This window comes from Cygnus olor, chromosome 21 (genome assembly GCF_009769625.2).
Source record: "Cygnus olor isolate bCygOlo1 chromosome 21, bCygOlo1.pri.v2, whole genome shotgun sequence".
In the NCBI taxonomy this organism is placed as follows: domain Eukaryota; kingdom Metazoa; phylum Chordata; class Aves; order Anseriformes; family Anatidae; genus Cygnus; species Cygnus olor.
This window is the reverse complement of record NC_049189.1, coordinates 8,717,781-8,745,622: the sequence shown is the minus strand read 5'-3', so window position 1 is coordinate 8,745,622 and position 27,842 is coordinate 8,717,781. Positions and strand designations below refer to the sequence as shown.

The 27,842-nt window shown below is 46.1% G+C and overlaps 1 protein-coding gene across 1 annotated transcript in view; it reads right to left on the bottom strand.

Moving 5' to 3' along the window:
• Nucleotides 1-296: 296 nt before the first annotated feature.
• CCDC30 (coiled-coil domain containing 30) overlaps nt 297-27,842 on the bottom strand; it is a 40,896-nt gene continuing 13,350 nt past the window's right edge. The window contains exons 7-25 of the mRNA XM_040534006.1: nt 26,715-26,786; nt 24,329-24,444; nt 22,824-22,931; nt 22,309-22,409; nt 21,260-21,452; nt 17,267-17,368; nt 16,427-16,552; nt 13,994-14,151; nt 12,744-12,990; nt 10,850-11,023; nt 9,597-9,806; nt 8,856-9,013; nt 8,135-8,282; nt 7,084-7,205; nt 5,666-5,807; nt 5,394-5,530; nt 4,979-5,093; nt 1,651-1,718; nt 297-863 (exon numbers count right to left, since the gene is read on the bottom strand). Coding sequence (XP_040389940.1) covers nt 650-863; nt 1,651-1,718; nt 4,979-5,093; nt 5,394-5,530; nt 5,666-5,807; nt 7,084-7,205; nt 8,135-8,282; nt 8,856-9,013; nt 9,597-9,806; nt 10,850-11,023; nt 12,744-12,990; nt 13,994-14,151; nt 16,427-16,552; nt 17,267-17,368; nt 21,260-21,452; nt 22,309-22,409; nt 22,824-22,931; nt 24,329-24,444; nt 26,715-26,786 — 2,711 coding nt within the window. The 3' untranslated portion in view covers nt 297-649. The remainder of the gene's footprint in view (nt 864-1,650; nt 1,719-4,978; nt 5,094-5,393; nt 5,531-5,665; nt 5,808-7,083; nt 7,206-8,134; nt 8,283-8,855; nt 9,014-9,596; nt 9,807-10,849; nt 11,024-12,743; nt 12,991-13,993; nt 14,152-16,426; nt 16,553-17,266; nt 17,369-21,259; nt 21,453-22,308; nt 22,410-22,823; nt 22,932-24,328; nt 24,445-26,714; nt 26,787-27,842) is intronic.

Below are 27,842 nucleotides of genomic sequence, written 5' to 3'. Positions count from 1 at the left end.
GGACCAGTGGGTGTGCATATTTGGGTACTCCAGACCTCTCACTTAAACTTTTGGGGCAATTTGGACCCCTTTATCTTCCTGCTGTGCCCCTTCTGATTCCCTCCGTCCATCCTCCGATGCCCTCCCTTCCTCCTAGTGCACCTCCAGCCTCAGCTCTGAGCACTCAGATTTCATCCATTCTCCTCCCCAGGCTCATGCAAAACTAAATGGAGAAGTAAGAGCGCGCAAAAGGAGGAACAACCAGTATCTGAGCACAGACAGAGGGGAATGGAGAAAAGTGGACACACAGCAGGATGTAGGGGAATTTCTCCAAGTTTTATTTACAAAATTCATAGTTTTGGACTGGACAGGGAATTAGGGTTCGGGGGGACATGTCTCATCCCACATCTCTTCCATCTCTTCCTTTTTACTGAGTTTGTCTGCAAATTCCAGCCTCCAGGTGGATCTAGGATGACGCACACAGTTAGGGTTAGGTGAGTTTTAAAAAAAAAAAAAAAGCTGTTGAATAATTTAGTTGAAAGATATCACAAAAGTCACCAAGTAACTCATTTGGCAATTCTCCCTCCTGCAGTCCTTGTCATCTGATGGCAACAGGAGCCCACATCCTTGCAGTCCAGCAAGGGTGTATTTTACAAACATCTCTCCCTGTTTAGAAGTTCTCGGAGCTGATGCTCTGACTCTCCTCCTGCAGCTGGGAGGCTGTGGTGTCTCCAGGCGAGGCTACGTTTAAGTACCCAATCTCAGAAGGCTGAGAGGGCGATAAGCAAAAGGACGAGTCTTGGCTTTCGGCTCCTCCTTCGGGCTTTGTGTCCTGCACGGGCTTCAGGGTGCCGAGAGAGTCTGGCAGTTCTCGTGATGGGAAGCTGAAAACAAATTTCCTCTCAAGTCATTCTGCAAACTCCGACTCTCTGCTACCTGCACAGCCCCAGCGCTCCTCCCAGCACCGCTGTGAGGCAGCACAGGGTCAATGAAGTTTGCCTGGGCTGAGGCTCCAGCACGTAGCTGACGGCCCATTTCCCCCAGAGCATACTCTGACTTGTGACACTGTCCATCACCCACATTAGCACCCAAAGGCCACAAGCAGGACCACTGTGCCAGGTCTCCAGCAAGCAGAGACCAGAGCCCTCTGCTTTCCCCATTAGTGTGCTCACCTCCTGCTTTTTGGGGTGGATTGGGGTGCTCCTTGCTATGCCAGAGGTTGAGAAACAGCTCAGGCTCCCTCCTGCCCCCTTCCCCACTAGTCATGAAACTGTCCTGGGACATGGGTCATACAGCTCCAGGCAACAGCCGTCCTCTAAGCCTCATAACCTCTCGTGTAAAAACACTTCTCCAAATTCACTGGGCACGAAGCTGACAATGTCACAGCAAGTGCTGGAATTTACACAGTCATGTGAACCTCACTTCTAAGTCCTGGTGTTTCCTGACATATTTTGAAAATTTTACTTCTCCATCCCATCAGTTTCATGGGGTCTTTTTAATACCATTTTCCCTGTAACTAAACTGAAAAAAAAAAAAAAAAGGAAAAAAGAAAAAGACCCTTGGAGGTGAAAGCACAGAGTGGAGCATTTGTTTTAACAGCCAAAATGTACAACTTCTGCATTGCCACATGCAAAGAAAAATTCTCTTCCTTCTTGTTTTACCCCACGATACCTGGTACAGGGAGATGGCAACACCTTACTCTGTAGCTGCCGTTCAGAGAAGTTAACACCCTTCAAGTCCTGGAATGATAAACAGAGACTCTCAAAGTAGGAGGTGTGTATCAGATCCTCAATTTCAACACAGTCTGGGTCTTGAAAGTGCCCCCCGCTTCACAGCTAGTTCCCCAAACCCCCAGCTCCACAGAGGTAATAATCTTAAATTTGTTTTCTGGGTCTGAATCTAAACTAAAAAACAAACAAACAAACAAACAGCCCAGGTCAAAGAAACAAAGAAATGAAATGCAATGGAGTACCCAGATAGCTATTTCTACCAGGTCCTGAAAGCACTTTGTTTCATTTGTAATCACTCGTTTCCGCATCGGGTTCCTTTTAAATTTCAAAATGTACCAATCAACTTCCATATCCACCTGTTTTATCTGGAGAGTTGTTGAAACAAAATCTCTGACTTTCCTGGATTTTTCCCCATTTCTCCCCCTTAAGTTCTTTATGAATTTGTTCAATCCAGAGCTGAGTTTATAGGTAAGACGTACCTTTGTTCAGTTCAGTTTAGTCACTGTTGTCAGTCAGCTTGGTTTGGTTCACAGAAATAACATACCTAACTCCCTACCACACTGTTCTGGGTTATTCGTCAGGATTTTAAAGCTAGCTTTAAAATGGCCAGGCCCCAATTACTGAAGTCTTTTAACAGCTCTAAAACTGAAACAGAGACAATGTGAACTTAGGGAACTCTCTTCTGTGGGAAACAGAGGCGCCCACTTGCCGACCTCACTTACTCTCTAGAGGTTTGCTGCCTACCAGGGGCTCGTATCAGGGTTGCTACCAAGAGACTACCGAGCCTTGGGCAGCCCACAGACTGCTATCGCCTGCTGTTGTTTCATCTGGGTACCAATGACACTGTCGAGAGCAGTCCAAGGTGTATCAGGAAGGACTACGGAGCCCTTGGAGCAGCTGTAAGAGGCTCTGGAGTACTGGTGCTCTACTGTCCGATCCTACCAGTCAAAAGGCTTTGAAAGGAGCAGCTGAATCCAGCAGATCAATGCATGGGACTGGTACCTTAGCCAGGGATTTGGCTTTTTAGACCATGGGACTATCTTTGAGAAACCTGGTCTACTGGGGACAGATGGGGTCCATCTGTCGGAGGTGAGGAAGAGCATCTTTGGTTACAGGCCTGCCAACTGGTGAAGAGGCCTTTCCACTAGAGTTACCAGTGGAGAGGAACCTCAATCCACTCAGCTCTTACTGGTTCGATGCCAGTGCCAGCAATAGATGCTTGGAGCCAGGAAAGGGATCAGAGGTCAGTGGGAAAACACTTGAAGAGCAGCACAAAGTAATTCCTCCAGCCACTTCATCCAAAAAAACAGTTTCACTAGGGGCCCAACTTAAGTGCCTCTTCACAAATGTATGCAGCACGGGAAATGAACAAGGGGAACTGGAAGTTTTAGTTAAATCTCATGGCTGTATCACTGACCTCAGTGAGACATGGCAGGATGATTTGCATGCCTGGGATGCTGGGATAGATGGTTATAGGCTCTACAGGACAGGGAGGCAGGGAAGGAGAGGAGATGGGATAACCATGTACACTAGGGAACGCCTTGACTGCATGGAGCTGGGCGATGGCAATAAAAAGGTTGAGTGTCTCTGTCTAAGGGTCAGGGGAAAGGCCAATGAGACATATTATGGTGGGAGTCTGTTACAGAGCACCCAGTCAGGATGAAGAAGCAGATTAAACATTCGGTAAGCTACTAGAAGTCTCACTAGCCCTTGTTCTTGTGGGGGGGACTTCAACTTCCCAGATATCTACTGGAAATACAATAAAGCAGAGAGGATACGGTCTAGAAGACTCCCAGACTATGCAGAGGACACAAATGGTGAGTGAGCCAGCTACGGAAGGTGCCCCACTTGTCTTGTTTGCAAGGAGGGAAGCACTTGTGGGTGAAGGACGGTTGGAGGCTGTCTTGGACGCAGCGATCATGAAAGGATCCTTGCTGAAGTAAGGGAGGCAGTTCTCAATTACTTCAGGGTCACTGTGGCCAGGACAGCCACTAATCGCCAATTCACCCACAAGACCCTCTCTGTTTTACCAACAACAAATCTAGGAGAGCACCTTTCCTAGTCGGCTCTCATAGTGCCCGTACCAAGTAGTTATCTCCATCATGCTTTAGAAACTTCCTGGAGCTGTCTGTATCCACTGTGTGGTATTCCCAGTTAACGTCTGGCAAGCTGAAGTCACACAAAAGGATAAGAACAAGTCTACAGAAATCCCTTAATTCCCTACAGACCAATACACCAGTGCTATAGGCCATCCAGCCACGATGATGACAGACTCCCACAACAACATCTGCATTATTTGCTTTTCCTGTAATCCTTACCCAGAGGCTCTCAATCACATCATCCCCAGCTGCAAGCTGCATACAGTCCCACCCCTCCTTTACAGGCAGCATCAGCCCCTCACCTCGCCTGCCCTGGCTATGCCTCCTGAAGAGCCTAAAGCTGTCCATCACAGCTCTCCAGTCACTGGACTCTTCCCACCAAGTCTCCCTTATGCCAATGATATCATAGGTGTGAGACTGAGCCAAAGCTTCCAGTTCTGTTCCCCATACAGTGTGCATTAGCGTACAAATATTTCAGATACGCTTCAGTGTATTCAGAGTGAAAGCTCCGACCAGCACAATATTCCTCAAAGACTGTCATACTGTCCCATAGCTTATCACCTGTGAGCCTGATTTTATCCCTCTCCCCCTTCAAACCTAGTTTAATGCTCTTTCACTCAGCCCCACTAACTTGTGAGCAAAAACTCTTTCCCCCCTTTAAGAAAGGTGAATCCTACCAGGCCCCAGCAGGCCTGGTGTCACGTAGACCACCGCATGATAAAAAAGCCAAATTCTGCCAGTGACACCAGCCTTGAAACCAGGTATGGATAAGCCAGGTCCGCCTGCTTATTTTGATATAATCCCCTACAACTGGAAGGATAGAGGATAATTCTGCTGGCACCCATGATCTCTTTACCAATATCCCAAAAGATCCAAAAGACCCTGAAGTCTCCTTTGATCACCCTTGGACTTCTCATCATAAATTTGTCGCTACCCACATGAAAAAGCAAGGGCAGATAATAATGAGTGCCATACCAAGCTAGGAGGTCAGCTACCCCAAAAGTCCCTCCTCAGTGACAAAACCATTGCAGTCTACTGTGGGCTTGGTGCCCCTTCCCACCCAAAGCAGAGGATCGGTTCAGCCCTTCCCTGGCACCTCAGCTGCAGCTTGGATACTGACCCACTCTCAGGACATCAGCTCCTGCAACCTGTCTGCTCAGAGGGTCTCACCTCCATGTTGGGAGCGCGGATGCTCCTCACGGCGCGCTGGGAGGTGGGCATGTGGCCGGAGAGCTGCAGTTTGCTCTCATGCAGCCGCACGTTCTCCTCATCCAGGATCTTCACTCTGGGCACGTTGTATACAAGGCATAAGTTATTTCCCATCCAGGCACACTGTGCTTTCAAAAGGGCATTTTCTTATTCAAACTCAGACCCTTTTGCCTGCACAGCCTTCAGCTGTATGCCAAGGGCCTAACACTACATCCCACAGCAATGAAAAGCCCCAGCACTAGTGACTGAGGCATGATTCAGGCTTTCCTCCAGACAGAACAGGGATTTCTTCAGAGAAAGGAGAATAAAATCAAAGAAGTAATAGGATGAGGCAGGTTTCCAGGGGCATCCCACCAAGACGTCATTAGGAGACTACCTGCTCTGCAGGGCAGCAATCGTAGACCTGGTGCTCCAAGGGGTCTCCTCTTGGTCAGTTATCTTCTGGAGGAGCCGTCTTCTTTCCTGGAGTAATTTCTCATTCTCAGTAGTGATCTGTGCAATCAGCACCTTCCCCTGAGCATTGTCGCAGAAGGAAACAACAACCAGCAGTTACGCTTTGCTCTTTTCTATCCACTCAAAGTGCCTTACCAAAAGGATCACCATCAAGCATGTTCCCTAGGAGGGAAAGCCCTTGATGTGTTCCCTTACCTTTTCCACTTGGAGTTTTGACTCACTGAGCTCACTTTCAAGCTGCTTAATCCTGCTGTCCCTTTGTTTCACCTCATGGATGAACGTCTCTTTGGCTCTGCGGATCTTGTCTTTGTGGCGGAGCTGCATTTCATTATATTTCCTGAAGAGGCACAGAGACAAACTTAAGGCCATGAAATCCTTTTGTGTTCTGGGTCAAAAACAAGGCAGATGTTCTGCGTTTATTCAGGCTTTTCCAAGTATGAACTGGCAGCCATCTACCAAGCTCTATTTGGCTTCCCAGTTAAAGGCAGAATGAGCACGCCAGCTTTCTGGACTATATCTTTCACTTCTGTGTCTGGCCATTTGGGTTTTTTGTCTCGCAAAGGTTGCATAATCAAGCGTCAACCAAACGGAAACTGACTGAGGGAGAAGGACCCTAAGCGTTCCCAAAACTGACTCCCAGCTTTACAAAATTGTGTCCTTGCCCATCTTAGCTCTGAGCTCCTTCATATCAAACAGGTGTAAAGTCACCAAAACTGGAAGTAATGGGGAAAGGGTAAACAGGGGTAAGGCGTTTATTTTATGGAGATGCAGGTGGTAAAGGGGAAGTACTTGAGAGGCAGGGGGTGGAAAGCAATAAAAATGGTATTTACAGGAGAGACTCGCACCCCTGGAAGTGCCCAAGGCCAGGCTGGATGGGGCTTTGAGCACCCTGATCTAGTGGGAGGTGTCCTGCCCATGGCAGGGGTTTGGGATTAAGATGGTTTTTTTTAACTACCCTTCGAACCCAAGCCATTCTATCATTCTGTGAAGAAGAGTCCTAAAGAGCAAGGGTCAGGCAAAACAGAGCAGGTTGTGGAAAGAGATACTTCAATGAGCTCTTCTTAAAGCTGCAACACTGGGGTTAAATATTTGTCTTTCCTGAGACTTGTGATCGCTGCTCCCTCCTCGTACCCTACCCATTTAGGCAGGAAAGACATGCCTTTTTTTTTTTTTTTTTTAAATTTTCCTTTCTGTCCCAGTTGGAAAATATCACACAAGAGTCTATCAGATTAGGGACGTTTGCATACATTTGCTCAAAACTCATGAGAAAAACACCACTAGGCTTCAAATTAGTTCAAAAGTATTCTGATGGAAAAAAATCAGCTCCATGAAGCCCCTTTGCCCAGACCCTAAACAGCAGCACCCACAGCTCTCCCTAGACACCCCCTCATTTTCCACACCGCTTTAGCTGCCAAGGGGAACACAAAGTAGCAGCAGATGTGTGCTGCATAACCTAATTGCACACAAGGGCGTCAGGTTCAGGCTGGTATCTCAGTGCTAAATGTCCTGAACAGGAGAGACACGAATGGCTACAGAACAGTGACGGCGAGTGTCACCACCAGAGCAATTCCTGGGAAATTCGTCTTCATGTTCCCTGCTGCTTCAGTCCTTACCTGACGTACAGATCCTTCTGGTTCAAAAGACGGACTCCTTCCTCATAAAGAGCTTTGTTTTCCTCCTTCAGCAGTGAAAGTTGCTCTGAAAGCTTCTGGTTTTCCTTGTGACACTGGAGATGCTGGAAAAGAGTTACTTTTTATTTGTGTGTGTGTCCTCAGCTACAGCAGCTCTCTGCCTCCTTTTCAGTCCGGTCTCTCTTGCAGTCTGTCATTAATTCTCACGTTCCCCATGGCAGATAACATCCATCCATCCTGCTCCCAACCTCCCTGCTGCCAAGGCCACTGCCTCCTCCTGCATCAGGTTTACGTGGCAAGGTTTTGGTAGCGAGGGGACAGTGGGGTGGCCTCTGTGAGCACAGCCCAGCAGCTGCCCCGTGTCAGAGAAAGGCCAGTCCCAGCCAGCTCCAAAAGGGACCTGTCACTGCCCAAAGCCCACCCGATGAGCAATGTTGGTTGTGCCTCTGGGAGACCACATCGGAGCAAGGGAAAAAACTGCTGTGCAACAGCAGCTGGGAGAGAGAACAGCAACAAAGAGAAACGGAGAGTGAAAGAGCATTGTGGTGGAGTTCAGCTGCCCATCGGGGTGAAACCACCACAGCTCCCCAAAAAGAAGGGGGAATACGAATTTCTGTGCTGCTGGGGGACCACAGGCTTTAAAAGGGCAGAGGGAGACAATGCATCCTGCCAGACAGTGAACTCTACCAAAATTTTCCTGTGAAAAGCTCCATGCTTCATGAGAAAAGGGGATGGCCTTTTCCTCTCTCCCTTCAAGCCCTCCTTCCCTGCCCTCACAGTTGCATCCCCAGGAAACCTACTTAAGATGGGATGGTGCTTTTCCTCCAGTTCCTTTTTTAAGTCAGTGGGATCTGCAATTGCTCAGCACCTGGCTGGATTTGGCCATATTTCACCAGTTCCCACACACAGATTTCATACCAGAATGGTCCCATTTACCCACACAAATTGTTCGCTAGAGCTCAGTCTGCCCTGGAGCCAGCCACCAGTACAGCATCACCTTGAGTGATGAGGACGTGTCCGTGCTGCAGCTCACCTCGCTTGAATCAGTTTTCCTCTCATCTTCTAGGGCGTGCAGAGTCTTGGCCTGCAGCTCCACGTGCATCTTGGCCAGTGATGCCTCTGTCTCATGTGAATGCCGGAGCTGTTGCCGCAGCTCCTCCACCTGCTGCTCCAGGAGCTTCCTAAAAGCATGTTGGTGTGACAGTGAGACACGGACACAGAGGCCAGCCCATGGTGTGCCACCATGAATTCAAGGCCGACTGTGGTCTAAAAACAACATCGTGCCTGCATCCCCACCTGCCCTGGACAACTCTGAGGGTAGGTAGAAAGAAACGAGCACATCCCAGGTGTCCCCACATCTCAGTGCCATGCCAAACGGTGAATGTCCTATCTGGGAATGTCAAACCCAGTGTGAACACAGCTGTGCTGGGACACAGCTGGAACAGCTGCTGGCATCTAGAGGGTAAATAAGCACTGAACCAAATCACTGGGCTGCCTGGAAAGGGACATGCACCTTTTGAGGCAGCAGAAGTCTCCACAAGTGTTTTAAATCTTATAAAGAGGGGATTCTGTCTGCCACAGACACTTGGAGGGCAAAAGAAGAGATGGGAGGCAAAAATCAGCGACTCTGTGAGCCCACCTAGGGCCAGGCGTGGAGCTGCAGAAGGTAGCTGGGAGGCTGGAACAGAAGCATTTGCTGGCTGGCACACACCTCCTCTCCACTCACAGCACAGGTCTTACCCAGCTCTGGGTACCTTTTCAGCAGCTCCTCACGGAGTTCTTGCTGCACTCGAGCTTCGTTTTCTCGAGCCTCCTTCAGTTCTTCCTCCAGGAGTTTCTTGTCTGAAACACGGGTCTCTGCCAGCAGGAGCTGGTGTTGTGAATCCTTCAACTTCTGATGGAGCTTTGAGATCTCAGATTAAAATGGGACACAGATTAAACTTTCTGAATTTAATAAGCCAGTACTTGGACCCAAAATGAATAGTAAAATATTTTCAAATGGCTATCAATTATTTTGGATCAGATACTATGTCATGAATTAGCAACATGATTTATTTTTATTTTTTACACTTAAATCAATCCTGTACCCTTCAAAAACAAATCCAACGATTAGTGCAGGAACACAGAAGAATTGATGTTATAGAAAACACAAGCTTTTGCAACTCACTAGACTCTGAACAGCAGCAAGGGTCCTCTGTGAGGACATGATCCAGGCTCCCTACACCTACCAGTCCCACTAGAAGTATTCTCAGATACCAAATTTAGAGTCAGGAGTTGAGGCATCCAATTTGCTTTTTATTGTCTTAATTATGCATCCACTATTAACCAATATGTCTCCTAAAATACTCAGCCAACCTGCCAAGTGATCTCAAACTAGTAAAATGGACTTCAGGGAACTGATTTGTGAACTGCTAGTGCTTCTTTTTCTGAACTGCAGCTACACAAAACTGCTAAAAATATACCTGATGTTAACTTAGTCCATGTTGATGAGTTACCTGTTTTTGTGCTTCGTACACTTTGGATTTCTCCTGTGCAAGTTTCTCTTGCAGGCTGCTCTGCAATTTATCAGCATGGGAGCATTTCAAGAGCTCTTGTTCAAGTTCTTTGACCTTCTGCTGACTTTTTTCCAACTGTGCTGAGAGAGAGGAGCATGTTTCAGTTGTGTCCGAGAGCTTTGCCCGAGCTTGCTTCAGTTCAGCTTTGACCTGAGTTTCAAAAGAAGAAATCAAGTCTGAACTTCTATATACGAAGTCTCCCCTGAGCCTCCTCTTCTCCAGACCAAACACCCCCAGTTCCTTCAGCCGCTCCTCACAGACTTGTGTTCCGGGCCCTTCACCAGCTCCATAGCCCTTCTCTAGACACGCTCCAGGGCCTCGATGTCCTTCTTGTAGCCAGGTGCCCAAAGCTGAACACAGCACTCAAGGTGCGGCCTCACCAGAGCAGAGCACAGGGGGACAATCACCTCCCTGCTCCTGCTGGCTGCACTACTCCTGACACAACCAGGATGCCGTTGGCCTTCTTGGCCATCTGGGCACACTGCTGGCTCAAGTTCAGGTGAGCATCGACCAACATCCCCAAGGTCCTTTTCCTCTGCACAGCTTTCCAGCCACTCTGCCCCAAGCCTGTAGTGCTGCATGGGGTTGTTGTGGCCAAAGTGCAGGACCTGGCACTGAGCCATGTTGAACCTCATCCCTTCAGCCTCTGCCCATCAACCCAACTTGCCCAGGTCCCTCTGCAGGGCCTTCCTGCCCTCCGGCAGATCAACACTTTCCCCCAACCTGGTGTCAATCATCACCAAATCATCAATAAAGATATTAATGAGGATGGGCCCCAACACTGACCCCTGGGGAACACCACTGGTGACCAGCTGGATTTTACCCCGTTCACCACCGCTCTCTGGGCCTGGCCACCCAGCCAGTTTTTAACCCAGCAGAGTGTGCCTGTCCCAGCCAAGGACTGCCAGCTTCGCCAGGAAAATATTGTGGGAAACCGCACTGAAGGCCTTGCTGAAGTCTAGACAGACTACGTCAACAGCCTTTCCCTCATCCACCAGGAGGGTCACCTGGTCACAGAAGGAGATGAGGTTGGTCAGGCAGGACTTGCCTTTCATGAACCCATGCTGGCTGGGCCTGATCCCCACATTGTCTTGCACACGTTGTGTGACTGCATTCAAGATGACCTGTTCCACCACCTTTCCTGGCACTGAGGTGATGCTTTCCTCAAGCAGTTATCCCTGCTCTGTTCCTACCTTGGTGCATTCCTCCTGGAGCAAGAGATTTTGCTTTTGTAAGTCGACGTTTTTCTCCCTTTCATATCTCAGCTCCCTCTCAGCTGAGCTGCACAAATTCTGAACTCGACGCAAGTCCTGCCGCAGCTGCTGCACTTTTTCCTCCTGCTGTTGGAATCTCTCTTCAGACAGACTCTGCAGGAACAGCAAAACAAAGGTCATGGGAGAATTGATTCAAAGTAAGGATAAAGACTGGTAATTAAGAAAGGTGAGGATTGCAAAAGTATGCCAGTAGACTTTATGGGCATTTAAGTAGGAAGAGGGGTACAGCCAGGCAAGTATTTCTTCTGATTCCCACCCAAGCAGGTCACTGCCCCAACACCATGACCTGCGTTCTACCCTGTCCATCTCCATGGAGAAGCTTATACAACTCTAGAGGTTGAAGGGGAAGATGCAATAACCTGGATCAGGCAAGAAATCCCTGTTAAAGCTAACCTAGCAAACTAAAGCAAAACAACCCAGGTTGCTCTTAGCTCAGATATCTGTTCCTGAGCTGGTTTCTGACAGTGTCGCAGAGTTTTGTGACAGTCTCGCTAAGCACGAGTGGTGCACCCAGACACAACTTCCAGAGGTAGGAGGAACAAAGTGGGTCCTGCAGCACTGCAGGAACAGACACACTGACACAATGCAACAGCAGCCTGGACACCTTGGAGTGGTCACCCACTTCTGTCACAGGCAAACAGGTTTACAATAGCTTTCAGAAAATGACTGAGCTCTTCGGTCCCCCATCTTCTTGCAAGTGCACTGTACACAGATTAGAAGCTCTTCCTATGTTTGGTGTATCAAAATCCTTCTTCCCAGCATCAATTTCAGCCGTCTGTTGATCTGCATTCTTGCCTTGCAGCTTCACCCTCTGCTCTTGGGACCAGGTGAAGTCCCCTGAAGATCAAGCTTACATTCTCAATAAATGTCCAGCTGGGCGGGAACCCTTTGTTCGGTGCTCTTGGATCTGGCAATGTCATTTGTTCCCAGATGTTCCCCCAACAGGGATTTGTTCCCACGTTCTGTTAGGATCCTTTTCAGCATCTCCTCTACACCTTTTATCTTGCTCTGGCAGACAGTACACTTTTCCAGTCTGCTCTAACTGTACAGATGTGATGCATCTTAGTATCAGCGCAGCTCTGATCCTCTTTTCCACTCCCACTCCTGCCTGCAGGCCCTCCTGTCCTCTCTTCTCTTCCAAACTCCCACACATAATCCTTGCTTATCTTAAAACTCCCCAGCCTGGGTTTCTTCATCATTTCTTCCTCTTGACAGGGCTAGCTGCTCTTCCCCTCCTTTTTTAGCTCTTGTATTAAGACAGGTGAACAACTTGCATTTAAAGCAGATAAACACAGCAGCAAACACAGCCCTTGCCTGCCGCCTGGTAGAGCAATTGGCAAGCAGTAACCAAGGCTGTAGCAAAATCCAGGGGCTTGTGAGCTGCCACTTTGAGTCAGCAGTTAAAGGATGAGTTCAGGCACAGCAGTACAAGAGCAGAAAACCCCAAGGAGGAGCAGGGCAGTGGAATAGTTTCTGATGGTCTTGTAAGAGCAAGACCATTATGGGAACGGAAAGCCAGCTCTGTTGCTCACACTCCAAAAGGGAGTTGAGAAAGAGCTCTAAAAAGGTCAAAAATAGTATCTGAGGACTGTATAACTTATTTCTTTCACCTGCAGTAAGGGAGCCATTCAGTTTATCCAAGTTCTCATTATGTCCAAAAACATGACAGAAGGAAATCATTACATTTGCTCATTCCCAAGCATTTTTCCCAAGGAAATCAGTCAGCCTCTCATCTCCTGCTGTGTGTTAACACTACAGCACTGCAAGAACTGGCTGATGCTGGAGATGTCAAAGATTGCAAAGCTGTCCATACCTGTTTAATGCTCCCATTTAAGCTGCCTGCAGAGCTCTGTGACACAAGAAACCTGTTGTCTCTATTGGCCATGCCTTGATTCATCCTCAAAGTCTCTTCAACTGTGCTGTCACGCTGCTCCCTGGTAGTCAGGATATCTTGCTTTAGCTTGGCAATTTCTTCCAGTAACAACTGTTTTTCTTCATTGTTCTCCTTTAGCTGCTCTTCTAGCTCCTCTCTCTTCTTGTTGCTTTCTAGTAATTCAGAACTTGAAGAAGAAATAGTAAAGCAAAGAGATAATTATACACATCCACGGGAAATCACTCTCTGAACAGAAAACTAGGGATATGAGAGTCCAGTGAAATCCCAGGTGATTTAATCCTGGGACTAGCAGTTCTGGGCAAGGTTCAGTCTCCCATGGAAACTGATCTACAAAACAACGTGTATCCAAAGGGTCAGCTCTCAGTCATTGGTTACTAGTTTAACTGCTATGCAAAGAAACACTCGCACGGGCCCATGTGAACCGTTCTGCACCAACAAGCAGCACTGGAGCACTCACACAGTGCCTTGCTGCACGGAAGTAGGGGCTCAGCTCTACCCATCAGCTGTCTGACTTATCCTAATCCAAACTATACAACCTTACAAGCTAACATACCTGTCTTATCCTGATTTTTACTTTATCTCAGTACTGAGCTAGCCAGGTAATTGAGAGCTGACTATAACCATACTGGATTTAATCCAGACTTTTACTTATTAATGAAAGTTTGAGCATGGATGCTCTAACTTCAAATTTGTACAGGTTTACCAAAAAAGGGGAGTGAGGGAACACCCCTGATATCTGCTGAAACCTGTTCTTCAAGGACCACTGAAATTCAGATCAGGATGTACAACATAAGCTGTTGGCAGTGGTTAGGCCCAAAAAGCCTTAACCCATGATGGGAACTCTTCGGGACCATATTAGTCCAAATGCTACCTAACTCAAAGAGAAAAAGCCCACTCCCAAAGAACAGCTCTCATTTACGCTGTTCAGAATGTGGAGCAGGTGCAGAAAAAAAAAAGACTTACTGCTGATTGATCATGATATCACTAAGGGAAGTGCTTATTCACCAAAAATCCCTACAGAGAGCTGATTACCTTATACCTTAGAGGAAGACACAAACTGCTGTGCCCATTCTTGCCAGAAGATACACTACATGGATTTTGAAAAAACTAAACAATTAATCATCAAAAGATAAATGGCAGAAAGTACCACAGGCCTTGTTAAGGTTTACCGTACAAGTTCTTGTTCATCCGTCAAGTTTTGGATCTGCTCTTCCAAAAATACTACTTTAGCCATCTGCTCTTCATGTGTCTTTTCATCTGTACATAAATCTTCATGTTGCTGCTCAAATTTGCTAATCTGCTCACTTTCTTGTACAAGTTCAGAGGCCTGCAAGGTCAGAAAACACCACGACTTTCATTTTCTTCGGTCTCATTGAAATATTCTGAACAGTATAACACACCCTGGGGACTCCATCAAGCAAAGGTCTGTGATTCTGCAGCTAAATTATTGTAGCTCTTGACCCCTGAAGATATACATGCAAGTTTTTCAGCATGGGAGGCAGCTGTGTGTAAGCTATCACCAAATCACAGTTCTTTATTTGATTTCATCTTTCTGTTGGCCATCTGTAGTTCTCAGTGCTTTATATCACGTGCCGCATTTCTTTACAAAACTAGCGACTCTTGGAAAAACAGAGAGCGCATCCTCCAACCAAGCCACACCAAATTAACTTTCTGTGGATGGCTGCTCTCCTCTTTCAGTGTCACCTATGCCTTAACACCTGGCAATGCCAGACCCAAAGCCTGAGACACAGAGCAAATACGCACAGAAAATAAAAGGGATGAAAAAGAAAAGAAGGGATGAGGAACACATAAGAACAGGGAAATTCCCAGACTGGATTGGAACCAGAATCTGCCTAGCCTAGTATTTGCTGCTAAGCAGTGGTGAAACCAAATCCTTCAAAGGAAAATGCTGTTAAACCCAGAGTTATTACTCTGTTTCGTAAAATTTGTTTTTTTTTTTGTTTGTTTGTTTAAATCAATAGCTCTTTTTAAGTGTATACTAGCACAAATATTTTAATTATCCACCCTCAGACGTCTGCATTGTTCAGTATAAATAAACACAAGCAGCTTCTGTCTGCAGCAGACACTAGAAGGACGGTGATTCCTTTACATTTCTCACCTTTGTATCTAACAAAGCATTATCTTTTTGTGGCTTCTCATGGAATACATTAAAGAAATCCCTGTTTACCGATGATCTTTGCAGACTCTGGAAGCCATTATAATGGCTTCTATGCTCTGGTTTTGAGTCAGGCAACCAGTGTTAAAGAAAGCAGTTAGCAATGCAATACCTCTAACTATAAGCTCAGAGAAAGAGCTTTCTCCTCTCAAATGTCCAGAAATCTCTTAAAAACAAGAAAGGTTCCAACGAATGCAAACAGCTCTGTGTATAGCATTGGCCCATGGCACATCACATACATAGTAATTATTAAAAGCTACAAGAACTAAAATACTGTTGAATTTACTAGGCCCTTTCTATGCTTTGGACATCCCAACAAACAACACTGAACAACCTCAAATCTTGATCTCCAGGTGCATATTACTCACAACAGCCCAATGAATTCATGCCAAGCTCACTTCCAGCACTCTGTTGGAAAATGTTTTGTCCCAGTATAGCTGCTTTAACAAAAGGGAATGAATGCATTTGTGAAGTCAATGATCCTACCAAACACATGCAAGTCCTCTATTTCGAAGATGATTACAGCCATCCAGCCTAACGCAGGCCACTGGATTTCATCTCATGATCCCTTTAACGGAGAAATAGCCTGCTCTGCAGCTTAAGCAAAACCACCAGCCAACAGGTGGCTGAATGACAAACAAACTCACAGGGATGTACAATTTTGATTAAAAGGTCCCTGGACTATGAGTAGATTGAACTATTGGGATGCAGAGGTTAGAGTGACCTCTCCTGTTCTTCCCATCATCTCCAAATCAGACGATTCCTTTTTTATATCTTATTTATAGACTGACCTAGCCACTACCTAACCTGCTTTTCCGCAAAGCCTGGTCTGCAACACGAGCTTTTGCAACGTGAATTTGTTGTCTAAGTTCTACAAAAGACCTGCCCTCTAGATGACACCGTTCCTCCAGCAAGACTTTGGTATGCATGCAATTACACCAACAGTTCAGACCCTCACTGGTTTTCACTTATGTTTAAGGAAGCAATATGACTCACAGCTTTTAATTAAAACACTCAGTCTGAAAACTTTCCCTTTGCCCTCTACAGAAGAGGGCTTTGGGTATAGACTTTGAATTACTGTTTTGTTATTAGATTCACTGAAAGGAAAAATATATTACGGAGTTAGAGACAGTTCCATTAAAGCAGTTAGATTTAAAACCATCTGCCAAATAAGCTTTGGAACTGGCTGGACTAGAGAAATGAGTCAACAGAATTCACACAACACCCCTGGAGGGCAACTGTTATGTTTTATGGAGTCGCAAAGGCAACTGCCTCCTGCAGGGAGTCACACTGTAGGAACTATGTGCAGATTCTCCTGAAAGAGCAGAGCCATAAGAAAAATTTTCCACTTCCCAAACTAGAAAACACACAGTTCCTGGAAGAACAACACAATCCTGTAGTTGATGCACATCTGGCTGCCCAGTACCTTCTTCTCAGCCTTCAGATCTTCCCGCAACAGTTCAAGTTCAGACGCAAGTTGTTTTCTCCATTCTCTCCGCTCTCCCAGCTGACTTCCCAACTTTTCTATTGTTTCCTGACAGCTTTCCAGCATCTGGAACAAGCAAGATCAAGAGTCACTTCCACAGCATCCTTTATTCTAGAAAAAAAGAGAAATAAATTGCAGAAAATAAGTCTTCTGGAAAGATGAGACTGGGAAAAATGGCTCTCGAATGTTGCCAGCAGGACTCCTACACCTTTTATTTAGAGCTGGCTAGACACCTCTGGAGCATTCACGTGACCCAAGGTACCTGAGCAAGCTGATCTCCCCCACACTATAAGCTCTGTCTTCTCCCACAAAAGAAACCTGACTAACAAGTAACAAACTCCCATTGTCTGAATAGCATCGTCTGACCAGAAAGTAACAGACAGACAGCAAAGCCAGCCCAAAACTAGCTGCGAATCATCCTCTTGGTAAGCGTACCTACATGCTACGCTGGTTTCACTAAACTCTAAATAATGGTCAAGCAGAACTTCAGGTCTTGATGTTCCTCTACATGTGTAAACCTTTCACCCTCACAGGGAAGTCAACATGCTCCTCAGCTTGCAGTGCTGAAAGCAAGACAATCTCTTAAGAGAGCATTCAAAGAAATGAGCTATCACAGAGATAATGTGGGCATGTTGGATGTCTTTGGAGGAAAACAGCTATCTGCCTTGCATGAGCTGATGGAATACAAATTCTCAGAAGATGACAACGAGCATTCACATGAGATGCTCATTTAATACATTTCTAAAGAAATGAATGCATTTCCCAAGGAAAACCTCTTACCTCTTGCATCTCCTGTGCTCCATCAGATGACGCCTGCTCTTCCCCACTCATCTCAGTTTTGTTCTTCTGCACTTCAAGTAACTCTGTCTCTAAACTCATGATCTTAACATACACAAACCACAAGTTAAAACCAAACCAGTACCCGCAACTAGTAGTGAATTTGCTCCTTGTGCAGCAATTACAGAATAAACCCTATACTTGGAAGTGAGGATTGGGGGGATGTGGGTAGCTGCCAACACAGGCTAGCTGCAGGTCAGGTCTTTCATCCTGCTGCTTCACAGGCTGAACAGGTCATCCAGGGCCAAGTAGGCAAATGAAAGAACCCTGCTTCACAAAAGGAGAGAAACAACCCAGATACATGGTTAAAATTCAAGGCCTCTACAGCTCGTGGGCCTTCTACATGTTGCTCTCCCAGCACACAGGACCCCACGAGACCCTATACAAAGGCACCCCTGACTAACACCATGGGCCGTCCTCCTTTCCCAGAGTCTCACGATGCTCAGGTAGAAACGCCCAGTCCCCACAGCTGATCTCATCCAAGCAGACATTGGACGCAGTCCCCGGACCTGTCCTAGTCCCTCCGGCACCCAGAGGAGGCTGTAACTCCCTCCTGCAAGGCTCCAAGGGCTCTGGACCTGCGATGGCAGAACACTGACGTGCGCTCTTCTCCTGGAAGCCGAGAGGCGTCTGGACAAGGATTCCCTCCGAGTTTGCCCCTCCAGCTGAGGAGTCTTCCAGTGCAGTGGCCCTCGTGGCAATTATTATCAGTCCTGTTGTTTTAAAGGGTTTATCTGAGCTAGAAACAGTCCAATTTCCCCTCCTGATTATGGTTCTTGCAGACCCTTTTGAAAAATGGGAGTCTTGGCACTAACGGCCCAGCTCTGCCCCACTGCTAGCCAGCACAGCAATCAGCAGCCCTTCCTTGCAGCTTCTTACACTCGGGGAAAAAAAAAATTGTGCTGATTTTCCTGTTTCTAAACCACCAAGCTGGCCTCCCCATTGACCAGGCTGGGCTTTCACGAGTCTGCAGAGCAAGTGGAAGCGGATGAAGTCCAGCTACAGGGACTGGACTCAGCGTTCATCTGTCCACCACATACACCATAACATGCAAAGAACATGCACCTGCTCCACCGCACATTCACAGGCTTTATGTCTCCCTCTTTCTCTTTTCTCCGCACATATTCAGATACCATTTTTCGTTCCTTTTCAATGGGAAGCCAAAAGTCCGTTTCAGTGATTACAAAGCAGCGTGTCAAAGCTCAAGAGCGAGAGCTTTGCCTCCACTGACAGGCTTCAGGCACAAGATGGCTCTGTTGAAGCTCCCAGCAAGGACCAATTTCTAACAGAGGGCAGCTGATATATTGTTTTCTAAGATAGATGATGTTACCAAGCCAGGTGTTAAATGCACATTGGTAGGGTGAAACACCCAGGCCTCTGACGGAAACCTGCTTTCTCTTCCGTGACTAGGTGACGGTTTGTAGTTCAACAAGACTTTGGAGCTGTGGAAGGAATCTCAGGAACAAAACAAACCTCCCCTCCCTAGCTCCCAAATCAACCTTTGCTTAGGAAGCTGATACCCAGCTACGCATTTCCATTATTTTGCTTATTTTTTCCCCAAGCCATTAAGTTTTAAGCATTTAAGCTGGGCAGGTAAGTCCCATGCAAGTGGCAGAACAATACTCATATTGTACCCTGGTGTCCTCGTTCTGTGTCAGTGGCCTAACCAGCCAGGACTTTTGTAGGCTTGCCAAAACAGAAAAGACTCCCAGGTCCTTTTCACACAGTGCAGCCTGGCAAACACCCAGGGGCACTGCTTTCTCCAGGCTCCAGCACACATGCCTCTGTGCGGTTCTTCCCTCATTACAGCCAAGGCATCCAAAAGCCACTCAGAGCGGAAGGATGCAGCTTTGCACCCTCCACCTGAGCAGAGGCTGGATCTAGCCAAGGTTTAACCCCCCTCCTCTTCCATCCCGCAGTCTGTCTCACCTGTCTCTCCGCTGCCCTTTTTAGCTCTTTTTTGTACCCAGCAGAACGCAGCTCCAAGCTCACGCCAGCCAAAATGCTTTGCATCTCTTTGACTACTTGGTGCCCCCCGCTGCGCTCGCTCTGCATCCCCTGAAGCAGCGTTCCCAAGGATCCTTTTAACAACGGACTGAGGGAAGAAGGGATTTCCCCAAACTGCAAATGCATTTTGTTTGATTTGCGGAGAGCCGATTTATTCTACTTCAGTGAGAAAAGTGAGGAACGTTTGAATGTGTGCTGAACAAATGCTCCATTCAATTTAAATAAAAGCCCAGTCACAGTGGACAGACCTGCTGCCATTCCCATCACGGTCAGTGTCTTCCCTTGGCTCCTCAGCTACACCTTTCTAAACATGACGTCTGCTGGGGTCCTTCAGAAGATATTTGAACATGCCTTCAGTCTGCTTTACTGTCATGAAACAATTTTCCCTCACAGCCAGAGGTTACTTCAAAGGAAGACAAGATAAATTACTTGTAACAATTCATCTTGGAGATGCGTGGCTGCTTCCACATTCACATGGGAAGTACCTTCACACTTGTACCACCTCCTACATCACAGCGTAACACAACAGCAAGCGTGTGGATATGTCAAAGCGCCACTCCCGACTCAAAAACCTCTGTCCTTCCTTCTCACCTCAGAAATCCAAGGTTCTCTTGGGACACCATGGACTGGTCCTGCTGCCTGGCAGCTCGAGAACATCTCTTACCCACAGACAGATGGGAGAGGGCTACACAGCCCAAGGAAGAACCCTTGGCCAGGTAGCAAGGCCTTGAGCCAGCCAAAGGAAAAGGAGATCTCCTCCACCAGCCTCTTTGGAGGAAAAGCCGCCAACCTACCTAGAAGCAAAACCAGCTCCTGGCTCCCTCTGTTCTTTCTGCCTAGAAATTAGCAGAGAGGACCTGTCCTAAGACCTGTTCGACTGCCCTGTCTGTAGCAGACACATGCCCTGGCAGCAACGTTGCACAAATGCTGCAGACAGCATCTCCTTTGGGGCAAGCAGTCACTAAGTGGTCAGAAAGCACAGGTGCTCCTCACAAAGCTACCTCCAAAAGGATGGAAAGTCCCTAATCAAATCAGAGCTAAAGAGCACCCTGACAAAGGTGGCATCAGAAGTCAAAAAGTGCAGCGGTTCATCACCAGCATGCCTAAGTTTTCCTGGGTGACCTTTCCTGGGTTCAGGTGGCACCACTGCCCCACAGGGACCACATTCTCTGTTGGACAGGTCTGGAGAAGAGATAGGGACTGAAGTTAAAGCCTTCTATCATGACTGCCAGCTTAAGTGACAATTCACGGGCTTCAGAAATACCTCGTGCCTCTTCTAAGCCCCAGGACGACTCAGGGCTTCCTGGAACTCGCCCTTCAGCAGGAACTGCAGAAGCAGAAACAACCATCCAAGGTGGAAAAGCAATTCCTAAAGGAGACTGATGCGAAAGTCTGGCAGGAGCACTGATGTTACCTAGGACAGCTTCTCAGGGGAAATAAATGCTTCCAAGCTACAAAAGGCTCAAAAGAAATAGCTCCAGAGAAAAATGAGGCAATTCAAACTTGAACCACAAAGGCTTTGCTTCAGCTCAGAGAAGAAATCAACGCTAGCACAGTCCACATGTACAGAAAGGCTGTTTGTGAAGGGAGCATTGCCTGGTCTTGTGGATCCAGGATGTAAGTTGGCTACTTAACAGTTCTTGTGCAAGCATGAAAAAGGGGAATAGAAGCTGGAAAAGACAATACTGCTGTACCTCCACAGGGGGAATCTGTACCTCCAAGCAAGAGTCATTTACTCACTGCTATAATTATTTTTTCTCCCACTTTTCTGAAACTAGCAGATTTTGCTAGTTATATTTCTTGTCAAACTAAACAAAGGAGCATGCAGCTTTAGGTCAAGCAACATTTTATTTTACCAATGAATATGCAGAGAGAAAAGCAGCTAGAATTAAACAAAACCAAAGAGCATTTCTTCCATTCCTTACTTACTTTCCAGTGAAGTCCCTCCACTTCACTCTCAAACTGTTCCTTTTCCTGCTTTGTTTGGACCTGTGTCTCTCCCAGAATTGATTCCAGCTCTTCATTGCGCTCAACCAAATCCTCGTGCTCCTGCTCAAGTTTTTGCAGCTTGTGAAGGAGCTGCGAATTCCTGCCCTCAATGTTTTCAATCACCTCTCGGCACCTGCACACCAAAGACCAATATCACTTAGGCTGAAACTGCTATGTGAACACATCAGCACACAGACAAATCACTTACCTCTTGACAAACCGCCAAGCAAGGAAGATCCAATGTGTTTTCCACTGTGTGAAATCTACCCTGCTAATTCTGAGTCTCAGACCCAGCATGACCTGTCCCTGTTCTTATTTAGGTGGTGATATGTGGAATTATTGGCGATGCGTTCTGCATGAGTAACGATGAGGGTCTGTGGAGAGAACTGGTCGGGCAGGAGGACGCTAACAGCAGAAAGTCAATGACAAAGTCAGCCTCATGAGGTGGGGGAACAGGCTTGGGCATTTGAAGGGGAAAAGAGACAGAGGGATGGGATCAGACAGCCCTTTCCTCCTTGAACACGCTAGAAGAGGTTTAGCAGCAGCAATTTCCTAAGCAGGCCACAGGAGAACAAAGATTTGACTTCCCTCAAAAATCCCAGTTTACACATGGAAGTCTGAAAGCCAAGTGCCTTGGTACACCCCTGGACAGCAACCAAATCCAGAGGAAATCCTCCCAGCAGCAAAACAGCTTCAAAAACAACGCTTTTGTCTGCAGGGATCCACAAAAGACCAACACCTATTCTTTTAGGAAAACAAAAAACTGGAGAAAGTGCCAGAAAACAGTCTGTATTCTTAATACCAAGGACTACACACCCACTCACGACTGCATTACCTCCAAACGTTCAAATCTGGGAGCAAAGGAACAAAACTGGTACCAAAGAATATTCTAAAGAACTTAAATGCACCCTGCAAGACGGAATACCAACAAACAGAGTGCCAGACAAGCCACTAGAAAAAGACAATATACAAAGGACTTCATTGCAAACCTTTTATGAAGTGTTTCACTACTCTGATATCCGTCTTCTTGATTTGAGCCAGCTTTGCCTGAAGTGTGGTCCCCTTCAACCCTCCCTTCATCCTTTGTGCCCTGTGCATAAAGAGAAAATGAAGTTAGTACACAATTAAGACTCAAATCTTAGCACGACGTGATTCTAAAGCTACCTAAGTCCCTCATAAATGAATGGGACAACAAGAAAACATGAGCTGCATCAGCTGCATCTACTCATATTAGATAATCCACTGGCTATAATCGCAAAACCTCCCAAGGCCTGTAACAGCTATGAAGGCACTAGGGGGTATACACCAACAGATGTGCTCTACACATAAGATTTATGCTGGGCATACCAAATAAACTCATGTCCCCCACACAGAAAGGAAAACACAAGCATTTCTGCACAACAAGCTATGCTTCTTCATTTATGACATGGGATTAAAATGCAGAGTGGGGCCTGTTTGCTCTATTTGCTTTTTACAATGGTGAACAAAAGGCCCTTGAAAGTACCTGCAGCTGCAACATGCTCAATTCTTCAGTCTCGACTGGTGTGGACAATGGAAATCCTTGCTTCTCACCCTTTTGATACTCACAGATCTCTTCTTTGAGCTGTTCGACCTTCAAAATAAAAACACTTGCTTGTATTTTTGATTGATTTTCATCTTGCTGTCTTAAGATCCTCCTCAAACTTGACGCACATAAATTGCTGATTTATTAATATTAACCACTCAGCTTGAGGGATTGGCTGAGGAGCTCACGTGGCTGCTATAGCCAAGTGGCCTCAGACTATATGAGAGGTAAAGAGAAGTAAAATGGGGAATACCACGCTACATTTTTTAATGCAAGCATTTTTTCTTCATTTATTTAAATTGTTGATTGTGCATGTGTTGTGCATCCCCTCCTACCAAACAGGACTGAACGCCAAGGGGGAGACAGATCACAACCACTATTTCTAAGACTGTCTCTGCTGTTATTGATAGGATCAATATAACATTACTAATAGCAGGTAAGCATTCACACCACACAGCCACCAATCATTCACACGCTTACTCTCAGTTACTGAGATTAGCTCACTTAGTTACTGAACAGCAAGACATGAGATGGCAAAAGTAATTACATACTACTGAGAACCAATTATAGGCTGCTGAAGGACTAACACAAAGAATTTGAGAATTAAGAACAGAAGCAAAATTTGTGCCAAATCACGTTTTAATATTCATTTAATATTTATTTCCGATTGCCAATCTCACTAAGGAACTACTCTGTTGATAAAGATTACTACATTTAGAGAAACCTACATTTAATATATCAACCATTTAACTAATAGCAATGACATTCCACACAAAATGAAAAGTAGTAAGTTTATCTTCTACTGAGCCAACCAGCATAACCACATTAAAAAGCCAAAGAGGCTGAGAGGTATCGAAACATGAGCAAAAATTAAAAATCATTTGAAAAATAGTTAGCATTGGGTTTTAAACTAAACTTATTTCTTTTCTTTATTAACAGTCCCCAGGAAGATGTAGAACTGTTGCTGCCTCTGTTTATCCACCTAATTTTGTGCAAACAACGGCTAGCACCAGAAAGCATCCATCTCATCCTGAATGCTGTGCACAAGAAAACAAGCATCTCAGAAGCCCTAAAGCACATACTCAGTTTGAGCATGAACAGACCCCTCCATGATCAAAGTACCACCGATCTCGTCCTGCACTGAAAGATATTATGACAGCTGATTTTTTTTTTTTTTAGGGCTGCAGTAACAGCAGCTGCCTTAAAACATGCTTTGGATATTTATTCTGCCAGTTTCCTGGTGTTTGTTACTACATGAGCCATGAAACATCAGAGCTGCGGTTCTGGAAACACTCATTAAAGAAAAGAGAGAGGAAATACAAAGGCAGGGCAGGGTAAGGAGCACATCTGAGCCTCAGGAGCCAACCCAGGACTGGTGGCTCCACAGCAGCCTGTTGGTGTCACAGCAGGCCTGGAGAAGGAGCCAGGACAAGATGGGTACTCACCAGATCAAGGAACGCTTTTCTTTCCAAGTCGAGCGTTTGGACCCGTGCTCGCAGTGCCAGAATTTCCTTGTCCAGCCTGCTGTTGTGCTCCATGGCCTTCTGTAGCGCAGTCCTGTCTGGACAGAGCACACACAGGCTGCTCACCAACAATGCCTTGGCCCGTGACCTCCATCAAGCTCAGAGCAGAGCTATCGCATGAATACTCTGTCTGAAATTACATTGCCCTTATGCACAGGTATTTGGGAGCACAGCACAGAGAGTAGTTCCCGATACATGCGGGAACACCATTCTCTTACTCATAGTGTAGAGGTTTATGTTTCTGGAGATCCAGGTTCACCAGCAGTGCTACTGAGCCATGCTGTTTACTGTAGGAGCACAGCAGTCTCTCCATAGTTATTCCAAGGAATAACTTTACTTCTAGATCAGGGAAAACGCCTTGCCTCAGACATGTAGGTATGGGTTTCAAGAAGAGCAAAAGTAAATTTTGGAAAACTCCAAACTGGTTTTGTTTAATTTTATTTTAAAACTTCTTTTAGAAATTTCTGGCAAGTATCATCCCACAAAATCACAGCAAAGCAGACAACGTGAAAGGGGGTGAGCATTGGGAACAGCTCATGCAGGGGGATGTTTGCTCTGAAAGGGACAGCACAGCACCTATGAAATGCTGCACAAACCCTGCAGAGGGTGGGGGAGAGTCCAGCCAGACTCAAAACTCTTTATTTTTTAAACCAAGGTAAAGATAAGCACCCTGGGGGGGGGGGGGGGGAGGGTCCATGCCATGAATGTCTGAAAAAGTAAGGGTGTACACAAGTGTGGTGGGGATGCTCTACTCCTGCACTTGGCACAGGACTTGCTCAGACTTCTGAGCCACAGCAGGCCTCAAGGTGACCGTCCCTTGAACCGGGCAATTTGTCACCAACAGCGCCAGGTGGATGCCCACGGCCATGACCACGAACAAAGGGAGGTACTGCCTGAAAGCAAGTACCCATTGAAATCCCTCATGGGGAAATGACGGATCACATCGGAGGTCGAGAACAACATGATAAGGAATCTGAGTTTGACTAGGAGCCAGTCACTTTATCTTATAAATAGAGCGGCCAGAGAAAGCCTATTTGAGCTCTCCGGGGATCACAGTGAGCTATGACCCTCGATCTCCTGCTGAGCTGGGGCACCTCTCAGGACCTCCTCGAGGACCACAGCTCCTCCACAGACAAACACTGACAAGGGAGAAGGGCGAGACATTCACTGAAAAGGGGGAAAAAATTTGAAAGTGCACGACTGTGTTTAGAACACTCCCCCCCCCATACCCTGCTGTCTCGTATGAACATTTCCATTCTCAAATCTTCAGCTAAATCTGTTTGTATTGCAGCAAATACTGTTGAATCCTTGTGTTGAATAGGCTGACTATTAAGTGCTGTTAAGACTCATACAGTCCAATCTTGTGATTTACCATTAAAGTATTAATAAATCTTAAATCGCTGCTAAATCGAAGTTGTGCAAAAATTTATTTGTGACAATGAGCCTCAGTCCTGTATGTATGAGATCAGGGAGGAGTCTAAGCTCTGCTGTAACGCAGTGGTCCTTGGGCATTTGTCACTTTAGCTCAGGGCTCAAGCTCACCTTCAAGTTCAAATTCCACAACCAGCCACCACGCACATGTGAGCTATGCTCTAGTTCAAACTCCAGCCAGAATCAGCAGCATGGGCAGACCTGATGCCTGTCCACAAAATATACTTCAAACAGTTTGGAAAAGTTACCTTATCAGTGAGAAACTTCCAACTTCAGCTTAAAATTCATGACTTGCTATGAGCAGGAACTACAATGTGAATGTACCAGTGTTGTGCTAACATTAATATTTATAGCATGACCAGAGAGTAAAAATCATTGTTGTATACCAACCCATCAAGTCTGAATCAATACACATATGCAACCATCACACCAATTAACACAGACCATCTAGTATTTCAAATGGCAGAATCAGGAAAAAGATGTTTGCATTAGGAGCACATTGACAGAAACGTGTCTGACTGAGTGCATGTACACTGGTATTCTGCTCCTAAAAGCAGAACTACAGAGAAGTAGAGAAGCCAGTTTTCCTTACAGAAATGATGAACACGATTTTTCCTTTTTCAACTTAAACTTGACTTTTTGCCAGGCAAAAATAAAAATATACCTATTTTCTTGGTTCTAAACTAGAGGGGAAAAAAAAGAAAAAAACACCACACCCCACTTTCAAACAGAGATTTTGCTATTGGATTTTCAGTTTTGTAATTTAAAATAAAAGTGAAGAAACACTTTCTACTAAAGCATTCATTTTGCTGAAAAGTGTGTCTACCACTACAGATAAAACGTTGGATCTTCTCCGCTTATAAACTGGTCGACTTACCACTCTTTCTCCATTCATGCACCCCTTCTTCCCAGCTCTCAGGCACTTGCAGGGCTGACCACGAGGCAGATTCTGCAAGGATAACAAAGAGACAGTTTTGCTGTGGCAATTCATTTGCAAGTTTCTGAACAACAACAAAAAAACAGCAACATTTTTGATGCACTTTTTTATTTTTTTAATTTTCTTTCAACTCTATATTTAACAAATAAGAAGCTGACATCTAGACCACTGCACACGACTTAAAATCTCTAATCACCATCACCAAGACCCAATAACTGAGCTACAAACTGCCCAGGAGCAATCTTGTATTTTCTCATCAATGCAAGCAAGCAGCTGCAAGTAATCATTGAACCAAAATACACTGCTTAAGTGGAGTCTTACTGAAGATCAGAGATTTCGTTTAGTCTTCTATTTAAAAATCAGTTTATTTACAAAGCATTTGGCTCTGTAGCTCATGGGGAAGAGAAGGCATGCAGATATACATCATCGGGGAAGTCACTGAGATGTTACAGCACTAATCTTGCACACTAATACAGCATAATAAACCACACAGACATAGCGAGCATGAAACCCTTACTCACAGTTTGGAAAGTCTTATATTCATTTGATACTTAGGAATTTTATAGAACACAGATTCCCCACACAGGCTACGATCCAGGAAGAGGAGTCACGCTGCAGCCCGTCCAAAATCTGGAGAAGCAGTACAGTTTGGAGGCTGCGACACGACACTCACCCACACGAACGCGTGCGTACCGATCGACAGACAAAGCAGATAACTGCAGGGTGCTTTGATTAAAAAGCTGCCAATGATGGGTTTGGAGGCTGCCTAGAAGGTTTAGTGACTACATCTGAGTGTGATACACAAGCTGCGAGGTCAGCATCGTGATCTGCCATCACCCTGCCCAGGTGGGTACCAGTCTCCTTAAGAGAGCAGCTGCTGCAAAGGTAACGGGGCAGCATCGCACCTTGCTGCTCTCAGCTGAAATTCTGTATCATGGATTTTGGGACAATCTGAGTAACAGAAAAAGCATCTAGAAACCAGTGTTTTGCTGGGGGAGCCTCCTGTAGGAGGCAGCAGTGAAGGACCTGGCTTTAGGGATCATTCCACTAGGAGCTTTACCAAACAGT